The sequence below is a fragment of the Drosophila yakuba genome, chromosome 2R, assembly GCF_016746365.2.
Source record: "Drosophila yakuba strain Tai18E2 chromosome 2R, Prin_Dyak_Tai18E2_2.1, whole genome shotgun sequence".
Classification (NCBI taxonomy): domain Eukaryota; kingdom Metazoa; phylum Arthropoda; class Insecta; order Diptera; family Drosophilidae; genus Drosophila; species Drosophila yakuba.
Genome location: NC_052528.2, coordinates 5,878,968 through 5,890,364, shown reverse-complemented (window position 1 = coordinate 5,890,364; position 11,397 = coordinate 5,878,968). Strand labels below are relative to the sequence as shown.

The following is an 11,397-nucleotide window of genomic DNA, read 5'->3' as shown; positions in this document are numbered from 1 at the left end:
TTGCCGCGGTGTCAATATCAATGTAATTTGTTGTTCGAAGAGCAATGGTATGTTTTTGGTGTTATTTGGAATTTTAAGAGCGCTAACTTTAAAATCGGTGCATACTCTAAAAAAATGTTGCAGAGAATGGTTTGAATGGGATAAAAGTCTAGTTTCAATCTGGTGGTAAGAATATATGTATACATAATTTTATGTATTAGAATACAAGATAACCCTAAATTATATATATTGTTATACCCCGGAAAATAACTTTCTAAAATTATTGATCATACAACTCTTAAATTGTATAGAGCAGAAAAATATGTAATTCGAAATTTGTGTAGAAACAAACTAATCAAAACTATTAAAAATTTAATCTGCTATGTTTGCAGACCCTTCATCACATCAGAAAATTAGACTAAATGCACTTACTATTATTTTATTTTTTTTTGAAAAACACATTTGGCAGTTAGGCGCAAGGTTGCCAGAAGGCCGGAATCCGAAACGGTGGCTTGTAAAAGTATGTGACACATAGGTGGCGCCAAATCAAATCAATTACTGGCGTTATCTGGCGGGCGCTGTTTGTTGCTGAAATATTTATTATACAGATGGCGTCACGAATTTGCTTACTGTCAAAAGCTAATTGCATTTATAGATAAATAGAATAATGCCTAACATTTTGTATGTCAAAAATGTGTTGAACATATTCAATTACTTTTGCAATCACAAAATTCCAAACTTCATTTTTTGCAGGCAACTACTTTCACCAAAAAACTTGAAAATATTTCTTCGAAAAAAATAAATATATAAAGAAATAAATAATATACCGTGTTCCTTTTTTGAACACAAAATCCGCTGAGTTTGTCCAACATTAAATAATTATTATACCCTTTACTCGTTTTTACTCTACGAGTAACGGGTATAATAATTATATGTGGGTATACTAGATTCGTTGAAAGGTATGTAACAGGCAGAAGGAAGCGTTTCCGACCATATAAAGTATATATATTCTTGATCAAGATCAATAGCTGAGTCGATCTGGCCATGTCCGTCCGTATGAACGTCGAGATCTCAGGAACTACATAAGCTAGAAAGTTGAGATTAAGCATACTGACTTCAGAGACTTAGACGCAGCGCAAGTTTGTCGAATCATGTTGCCACGCCCACTCCAACTCCCACAAACCGCCCAAAACTGCCACGCCCACACTTTTGAAAAATGTTTTGATATTTTTTCATTGTTGTATTAGTCTTGTAAAATTTTATCGATTTGGCAAAAAACTTTTTGCCACGCCCACTCTAACGCCCACAAACCGTCAAAAACTGTCAGTGTTGAAGGCTCTTCTTCGCACTTCCACTAGCTGAGTAACGGGTATCAGATAGTCGGGGAACTCGACTATAGCGTTCTCTCTTGTTCTACTCTTATATTAATGAATTGATTTATGTCTTACCTACTTCCGTTTCAATAAATGTTCTAACATGTAATTGAGCTTCATAATAATGTGCTTATTTATTCTGAATTCCAGCATTTCAAATCACAATGCTGCGCATTTTCGTGGGCCATTATCGCTGGCCAAATGACGAGGTAAATGCCTTTAATGCATTCGCTCAGAGCCCAAAGTTCACATCCCCGCCAACCAATATTCAATTAAAAATAATAACAACATCCACGCTAATGTTACCGGCCATTTTCGTTAAGTAATGGCCAGCGAATGGAAATGGAACGAACATTTTCAAATGCTCAACGACGAGGGTGTCGATGGGAAGGGGAAAGTGGGAGGTGGGAAGGGAGGCATTCGGCAGTTTGCGGGCTAAGAGGTAATCCACAAATATTTTCAGACGCGAGCAAATTGGGGCCAAAAATAATTAAGCAAATTGCATGATATTTATTAATAATTTATTCTGTTCAGCGAGGAATATGCAAGTTCATGCGGCAAATCAGGCGAAAATCAATGTAATTAGCATTCATTTTGGATACAAATAATGCAGTCGGTTCTCCTTTCCGCTTCATATTCCAATTATTAGCATAAAATCCAAGCGATCTCCTAGTGAAGCTATTTAAATTTAAATCGTCCTTAATGAGTTATTAGAAATATGTTATAAAAAAGAAAATCCTGTCGAAAATCAAATAGAGTGAAGCACTTGTTTCCTTCAATAAAACGTATAAAAGACCAAATTTGGTGAACAGTTTCAATGTAACTTATTTTCCATTAAAAATTTGTTTTCGTTTCCATATTGCAGTGCAGTAAACTTTACACCGTTCGTCATGGAATCCTTCTAATTGGTGGTGAATGATAATTAGTTACTCTTCTAATGGGCAATTAAACCATCGGTACATATTATATTTCACAAATGCATCCTTTGATTTTGAAACTGGATAGGTAGAAAGTGGCCTCTCCCCTTCTTTCCCATTGTTTCTTACACAAGAGCTGCTTTCGGCTGGCAATGGGATTTAAACTTTACATCCTTAACATCCTTTACATCCACAAGTCCTGTTTGCGCATCTCTGTTCTGCTATTGTTTGCTGCCTTGGGCTGCGAATTCCGCTCGGGAAGAACCTTGGTGTTAATGCAACTAATTAGCTCGTTTCCAGGCGGCTCACATGCCTGCACTTGAACTATTGACTAGCGAATGATGCCACATTGCAATTGGAATGTAACGTTTGCGAGAGAAGTGAGTTATTTTGTTAATTGATGGACCATCAATATATGTTTTCTTTCCATAATAAGTACTTGAAAGCGAAAAAGGTTACATTGAGTTAAGATTTAGGAAATAACTTTAGGCTTGCCAGACTTATCGCCCTAGTGACGGCCATTCAAGTAATCACTGTAGTGAGTAAAACACGATTTTTAACTTACCCGTACGTAAAGCGATTTTAACTCTGTCAATATAAACCATCAATTTATTCATCCATAAAGAAAGCCAAATGGGAAACCAGAGCAGTACGGATATTTGAGGCCTGGTAACCATATTTCATATCGATAGCTCAGCCTGGCTCATTTATTATGCACCGTGAAGTGTTTTTCTCGCCCTGGTAAATCCACAGTTGGGGAACAAAAAAGCGGACAGGCAGCATGAACCGAGAAATTTCAAAGGTCACCGCTCAACATTTTTTACGGCCTAGAAGAGATTGCCCCAAAACTGGCGGTTCATCCAGCCGGCTGACAGCTTCTGGTTTTCTGTAAGAGGCAATGCATGTTGCCCTGTCAAACGCTCCGTTGAACTTTGCCTTTGGAGGAGGCGCCCAAAGTGGCTTCCTTTCTGCGGCTTCCATTTGGACACCTTTGCCGGGACTTAACGGCGCGTTTAGGACACCAAATGCCGCAATGTCTGGGCCGGAAGTGGAGGCACCAAGCGTCATTAGGCAGTGTCAACAAGCGGATTGCCGGCAATGACGCTTGGCTGGCATCCAGAAATCCGAAATACCGAAATTCCGAAAATTGCAGGCGATATTGGCAGGGAAATTAGTCTGTGTGGAACTTGATACACGTCCTTTTTTTTGGGGCTTTATTGATTTTTAAAAAATTATGCTTAGATGCTAGCTACTAACAAATTGTCCATTAACTAACGTAAATGTAATTAACCACTTGCTTCGTTTATGACTCATACTTTAATACATATTACAATATTATTCTTAATACTTTCATTTTCTGTACGGTTGGTTGTGTAGTTGCTAGTAAATGCAGAAATATGAAATTGGTTTGATCAACACTCGTATTTGGGTTCGGTTTCCTTTTGTCGGTAATCGGTAATTAAATGTAGGTTTAATTGTTGTTAATTAGTCTATTAGTTGTTTTGTTTTGTTTTCATTTCTATGCTATAGTAGCCATTAATTTAGTCGTAAAATTACAGAATGGAATATGTACAAAATTATGTTACAGTAGAGCATCCCTTCCGATTTACCTTTACCTTTAATTTTCACCAAAGTTAGTTATGATTTTCGTACTTTTATTAAATTTCCACCCCGTTCTGCAAACTTTTGTGGCTGCGTGGGCTTTTCCTGCTTTTCCGGCTTTCCCGGTTTTCAGGTGCCACCTGGCTCGGTGGCATTCGGACACGTTCCCCAGTCGGCGGCTCACAAATTTTGCAACGCTCAACATTTTCTGGGAGTTGTCCGAATTCCGGTTTAGTTTGGTTCAACTTACGTTCTAGAGAGTTAACGGCGTATTTATAGTACATGGTCTTTAACTAACGTATAGCAAGTTTTATAAACTCTTTTTCATTGTAGTATGCTTAGTGTAATCATATAATTTAATTCGTAGAACTATTCATCGATTTCTCAGTTGGTTCAGTTGAATTTCATCGAGAAGATGAGCTTTGAAAGGAAGACACAGAAGGATGTTCGAAAGAAGGTGGCCAGGGAATGTTATACGCTTTCGCTTTTCAGAGGATTATCTGTAGTCTTAAAGTTATAAAAACTTGTTGAATAAAGTATACATAATTGAATACTTATTTAAAACATTTTTAACAGACTCACACATTTCCTAATATTGAAACTTAACAGCGCGGATTATTTTCCATACTTTTCCTAACAAAACGGACTCAATCGAGGAGCTTGAGCAAATAGTAAAGGAAGTGTCCTTCTCCGAGGATCAGCTAGCATCGTATATGTGAGAAACACATAAAACCTTAAGTTAGTCTTAAATTCCACAGTTAGCCACATGTACATACAATTAACCCTAACCTGACACACGAACACACAAAACACCTGCTTCGTTCTGGGGATTTCCCCCATCATCGTGCTTACAGCTGAAACATCGTTTTAACTACAACTTAACTATTTATTTTTATAATACAACTTTGTCGCCATCGGGCAGTGGCATTAACCCACTACTACCTCCGCAGCCACCGCCTCCAGGACCTGCTCCACTTCCCGTCGCCACCACTGCAAGCACATTGCCTGGAGTCCCAGATCCACCTCCTCCTCCTTCTCTGCCTCCTGGCACACTGCCTCCCAGCGGCGATGATGATGAGGCTCCAGCGCCAGCTCCAGGCCCATCTCCAGATCCTCCTCCGCCATCCGACGGCAGCTGGTTGGCTTTCGCATTGTCGTGCACGTACATGGCGGCCAGGGCATTGAAACGTGGACCCCAGTTCTGTAGATAGTTAAAGTCTTGATTCTCGTCATCGGTGCCTGGAATTGCACAGGGGAGAGAGTGAGTTTAAGCGATTTCTGCGGAAAGTGGGGAAAGGATGTGTCGGAAATGGCTGTAAAATTACGATATTTGATTGAACTGCGAACTAAATCTAGTTTGTGCTCAGGGTGATTTTAAATAGTTTAAAGGAGGCGGCAGTCAAGTGACAATTTTAATTTAACTTGCAGGCCAAGGAAGTAGTTCTAGAAAAACTGAGTCATATTACAAGCACACTTATTTATTTGCTCTTAAAAAAGTGTAATTATAAGAATCTTCTTATATGCAATAAAGGCACAATTGGAGCTTCAATACAAAACCATGGAGTACTTTTCCGACCAAAGCTATGAAGCTCCTTGAACTTTAATTCCTTGATTCCGTTGCTCTAGGACTTGTTAAAGTGCAGACAACATAAAAGGTCCTTACCAGAGGCCAGCGAACTCAGCGACTCGGCGATGCTGCCGCTGCCCTCGAAGGTGAAGTTCCGCAGGTCGTCGAAGGGCGGTGCGTTGTTGTCCTTGTCGATGCGCTGCTTCCGCTCCTCCATCAGATAGGCCACGTTCAGCTCCTGGCCAGGTGGCAGCAGCGTCATCACGGGGTCTAAGTGCAAACAACCGCCCAATTACTTGGTCATGTCCCATCAGGGAGTCAGGACTCGGGATTCGGGCACTCTGCGCCGCGTTTACTTACAGATTATGGGCATCTTGCAGGCGGCAATGTCCGGCGGTCCTCCCTGTGCGCTGATTGGTATTTGCAGTGGCGTGATGTCGAAGGCCGTCATGTCGTCCTCGCCGCCGCCCTCGTCCTCGTAGCTGATTACCGTCTCCCGGACATCCTTCTCGGGTCCGGAGCGCTTCTTCTTCTTGGTCGTCTTGCGTTTGCGACTATATAGCACGAAGATCAGTGCGAGAACTAAAAGGTAGGTGGAAAACATAGGTTAATTGCCAGATTCTTAGCGAGAAGAGTGGCCGCAATCACCATGTCGTTGGTTCGACACTAGTAAAAGTATTATTTTTTATTTATCTTTTTATTATCTTTTACTTTCAATATAACTAAAAGATAAATGGAATAAGTGAGTTAGTCGAGTTAGTTAGTAGTAGTTAATATACCTCCTAAAAATGAGTAAATCTCTTAATATCAGAATCTTGTCCGATATATTATATAATTGAACTTTGAGCCATTATGATATCATTTAAAGTATTTATTCTTTCCTACCTCATGGTTTTCTTTAATATCTTAAAAAAATAACTAAACATTTCTGAACTCCATCTATTCTTGTTCTTCTCCTGGTTGTCTTTCTTATTAAAATCCCCTTTCCAACTAGAAGTCTGTTTTCCTTTTTTTCGCAATAGAATAATGAACTGAAATTGTGCAACAAAAACTTAAAGCAGGAATGGAAGTCTGTTGAGTGTCTGTTAACTGTCAGTGCCACAACAACAGCTTCATTTTCATTTAATGAAGGTAATTAAATGTAGGAAAAATTGCTGTCTTGTTTTTCCTTTCGCGTTGCCACACTTCAGTTGTATACATATAAAAATAAAAAACCACTCTTAAACTTTTTGAATATGAAAGCTTTGAATGCTCTTGAAACCATCCCCCACTTTATATATATGAAAATTTTTTTAAAAAGAAACTATTTTTGGCTAGCCGAATCTTATATACCTTTCTTGAAAATAAATTAAAAAAAAAACCCTGTTACCACATTAGAGCACTTTATGGTTAGAAATAACGAAACTATGATATCTTGTTTATTATTTTCAAGTCATTTTGATACGATTTCTATATGATATAGTCATCCGATTTGAATTAAACCGAAAAATAATGTTTTGTCAAAAACTGGTATACAGCGAATTAGAGCGAATTAAACCAAAGAAGATACAATTCTTTCCATTTATATTTTTTTACTGTTTCTATTTATAATTTATATTGTGACTCATTAAATTAATGATTGAAATCAATATACCCTCCGCAAGGGTTTTAAATTAAATCTAGGTTATGGCCCTGAAACGGTGCCAACAAATAAAGCATTAGAAATTTAAGAAGATAATGATTCCAAGTCGCATCCAGTGCCATCAATTACAGGAAATCAACTCGCCAGTAGAGAAATGCTTTATGCTCTGTCCTTACAAATGAACTTTGTGCCGGTCTCTGCGAAAGTCAGCTGGCAGTTATTGCAACTAATGAATCCGCTTAGCCCAGAAGAAATGCTGGGGCATTAAAAACCAAAAAACGGGGTTGGGCAATCCCAAGGAAACATTCTTGGCTGGCATGTCATTTTGGAGAAGTCGTGCCAGAGTTTTAATTATTTTTACTTAGCTGTTTGCTTAACCCCACAGTGCCGCAGCCCAGTTAATATTCCTGTCAACTGAAGCGCAAATGATAAAATGCAAGTCTACGAGTGAGTTTCTCTTTTTGCGGTCGTCTTTTCATACCCTTTCAAAGGGCATTTTGACTTCCGTTAGAAGTTTGCGATGCAGTGAAGTAGTCATTCGCATACATGTATGCAATCTTGATCAGTATCAACAGCCTTCTCGATATGGCCTTGTCCGACTGTCCGTCCGTCCGTTTGTCCGTCCGTTTGACCTAGTCTCTTAGTCCTAGTCTTTTAGTTTTATTGCTTTCTGCATGAAACCTTCCAAAAAGTCTTATTTCTATTAAAGGTAGCATATAAACTTAAACGGGATGGATCAATATAACGCATTATTTTGGTCATTTGATCAAGATCCAAAGTCACAGTTGCAAAACAAGTTGAATTGAAATCCGAAAGAAAAGAAATAAGTTTCATTGCATTTGACCATAAACTGTCTTATTCGATAATCACTGTAAGGGAATAAAAGCTACGGCTTGCCGAAACCAGCGTCCTTTCTTGTTTTTGTGTTTCCACCCAGCAAACCCAAGCCGACAAACAGAAGGAGAGTGCTTGGGAGTTGCCCAGAATATGTTGCAGTGGCTGAGTGGAGGGAACTTATTAATAACTTTATGCTACTTAAGCAAACTAAAGTATAAAGGCAAACGCAGAAAGGACACCAAACTTAACAAGTTTTCATGCTACAACGACTCGGAGTCACTCGAAATGTGCATTTCGAATGCGAATGTTTTTGGCCGACTTGTAATCCGCTTAGCTGCAAATGACTGTCAAAGTGGGGGACCACTATGTTATCCATCCATCGGAACACCCACTACCATTCAGCCCGATTCAAGTCGTCCTGTGTCTCTGGGAGCTGGAAAGTTTAATGCAACAATTACAGCATAAAGTTGCAACAGCAGCAGCAGGACACAAAACCCAAAGCCACAACCGAGTACCGAATTGAACCGAAAATAGTTTACTACCAGTTCTTGGCCAGGGCTTGAAGTGCATTAAATTTGTCTCTGGCCGCAGAAAGGAGCGACAAAACTTTCTAAATTATCTTGCCGCACAAGTTTTGCTATTAATGTGCCACCCCATCCAGAAAGAACCAACGGAAATCTTCGATAATTCGTCCAAAAGCGAAGCGCACCAAATCTGTTTTCGAAACTTTTGCAAATCAGAGAAAATTTCATAAAGTTGTTCATGACCGACAGGACTATTTTTAATTGTTTTGGCAGACGTGGATATAATTTTGCGGTTAGGTAAGGGAAATAGAGTAAGATGAAATAAAGAAGGTACACCTGTTTTCCGAATTTAGCTCCTCTTTGTAGACCCAGCAGCCATTATTAACACAATTAAACTGGCAAACGTGCTAAATAAATATTTTTTGACCAGGGAAAGTTATGAATTTAGTTTCCCGTTCAAACGTGTGGAAAATCCAACTGCACAACAAAGCACTAAACTTAATTATAAAGCTGGCCAATCTGCTTCTTAAATTTTGACCAAAAATATTTTATGAAAGCCCAATTTAAAGGTTGCGTTTGGGATAGATGGCACAGTGTTTTGCTAAGCAGGCCAGGGCCAACTGTTCATTCATCAACCTTTAATCAACATTACCTCCGACAAGAAAAATAAAACAAGAGCTAGACCCCGAAAAACTGCTGCACAACAGCCGGAGGAGCATGACGAAGGACGAAGGAAGAAGGGAGCAGCAGCGTCTAACCTACATAAAAACTAGCAAAAACAAAGCCAAAAATATGCTGTAAGATACACAGAAGCCTGGGAGGACCGAAAGCTCTTTAACGGCCTTTGTTTGCACTTAACTGTAAAAGGACCAAGGACCGGGTAATATCTTGTTGCTGCCCGCCCCGAACTTGCTGACCAGGTCAGCTCATCAAGTTTGTACTAGTAGTTCCCCAGTACTTGCTCCACTCTGACACTTGAAACCTTATGCTAAAATACAGTTCAGCGATTCACAGATTACACTGGAGCATCCTGAGCTCCTGCGCTCCTGCGCTCGGCACGAACAGAACATGAAAAAGCGTTGACTGTAAATAATGCTGGATAATTATTTAGTTTGTCCACCACCACTGCACTCCGCCTCACCGGAACTCCGGAGCTCGGGAACTTTACGCCACTTTACGGCGAATCAACACAAACTGGGGAGGACAGGACTGCGGCTGTCAGATTTTATGTCTTCGGGTCTTCAGATATTTTCACATCATAAAAAAATTGAAAGGAGGCGCAGATGAAAGTACTTCTGTGCGACGGCTCGCCGTTTATTTATTGCGCCTATTTTGCGGTTTAGCGGTTTTATGGCCACTTTAGGCCTTTGTTTTCCCGCCCGCAGCGAACTGTGTAATTATCTGCCTTAGCAGCGACTAATTAGCTCTGTCCTGGCCTTTTGTTGTTGCCTGGATTGTACCCAGCTGCAACTTTGGCGCAAGTACTCATTAAAGTTGGCCCAAACGCGGCCGGATAAATCAGCGTCACTTTTAAATGTGGCCCAAAGTACCAAAGTAAATGGCCTACGGCGTTTGCCAGAATTCACGGCGAAAGAGGCAGAAATATATATGTGTGGATGTGGATAAAAGCCATCCGAAACAGGGCCCAAAGTGTGGCGCTAATTGAAAATCCCTTCAAATCCCAGACGAGCTGGCGAAACGAAAATAGATTGTCGTGCATTGCGTGCGAGAAAACGCATTTGCATTGGACTGGGAAGTGCGGAGTGGGAAAAATAGCCGAATGGCCAAAGCCACTTAACGCTCGTTCGCAAAATCCATTAAGTGGTCGGAGCGTGGCTGAAATTTTATTCCATTTTCTGCGATTTTTTCAAGCAATAAAATGGTCCTAATTGGCTTGGCAGCATTTTCAAATCCCATCGAAAAATTTTAGGTTTTATTTTAGTCGACGCCTAAAATTAAGTTTTAATTAATTGGATTATAAGTTTGTCAATAGCAGAAAGAATGTAAAAAATTATATTTTAATAGATGATAGTTGTTTATTTTTTAACAGTTTTTTCTATATATTTTCCATCGATTATTGTTTATATATTAAAGTACATATGATGAAAGACTTTTTGTCTACGTCTTTGAAATTTGCTAGAAAATTCCAACAAGCTCTTCAGGCAAAACGAAACTTTTCTGCAATTTTGCCAAGCTTAATTAGCCACTATGCAAATATTTTCGTGCTCCTTTTTCCGTAGCTAAACTTACAAATTGCCCCTGCCTGGGCATAAAAAAGTGTTGCAAAAATAAAGCAACGAATGCAGGATTTGTTGCCACTTTATGTTGTTGAAAATGCATGGCTGCCTCCCATGTTAACCCCTTACCTTTTTATTTTTTTAGCCCCACACGGCCACGACTGTCCAAACAGATGTCAGTGTCGTTGTATTTTTGTTGGTTCTTGGTTTTTTTTTTTTGGAAGACGGGCTTCCCCAGCAAATTGCATTAACATGGAAGAAGTGTGTGTTTTTGGGTGGGGGCGTTTCCGAGCCAAGCAAAAATGTTGCAGCTTAAGCCGCTTAATTGTGGCACTTGAATGGGAAAATTCGGCGTGGGAGGGGCTTTTGGGTGGCAGGGGCCATTTAGTCTTCACTTGCGGTCACCCCCGTCTACTTACTCAGTATGATAATCAGGCAAACGAATATGGCCCCCAGGGCGCCCATGCTCAGCTTCAGGCGCTGTCCCTCCTGCACCAGCTCGCAGTTTTCGCCCCAGTAGCCCTCCGGGCAAATGCATCGATACCGGAGCCGGGGCTCCAGATTGATGCAGGTGGCTCCGTTCAGACAGGGCAGGTCCAGGCACTCGTTGCGGTCCACACATCCCTTGGTGTCCGAGGACATGATGCGCCCCTCGCTGCAGCTGAAACGACAAATTCGGCGGACACGAGAGTTATTACGAATTCAGAGCCGCTTACTGCAATGGAGAGCGAAACGTATGC

General features: G+C 40.3%; 1 protein-coding gene across 4 annotated transcripts in view; it reads right to left on the bottom strand.

Annotated features, from left to right (window-relative positions):
- Positions 1–3,440: 3,440 nt before the first annotated feature.
- The window catches only part of LOC6529437 (putative neural-cadherin 2), a 117,279-nt gene continuing 109,322 nt past the window's right edge, over positions 3,441–11,397 (bottom strand). For all 4 annotated transcript variants that reach the window (XM_015196859.3, XM_039372798.2, XM_039372799.2 and 1 more), the window contains 4 exons: positions 11,077–11,318; positions 5,799–6,020; positions 5,535–5,708; positions 3,441–5,110 (listed from right to left, as the gene is read on the bottom strand). In XM_015196859.3, the coding sequence (XP_015052345.1) occupies positions 4,764–5,110; positions 5,535–5,708; positions 5,799–6,020; positions 11,077–11,318 (985 nt within the window). In that variant the 3' untranslated portion in view covers positions 3,441–4,763. The remainder of the gene's footprint in view (positions 5,111–5,534; positions 5,709–5,798; positions 6,021–11,076; positions 11,319–11,397) is intronic.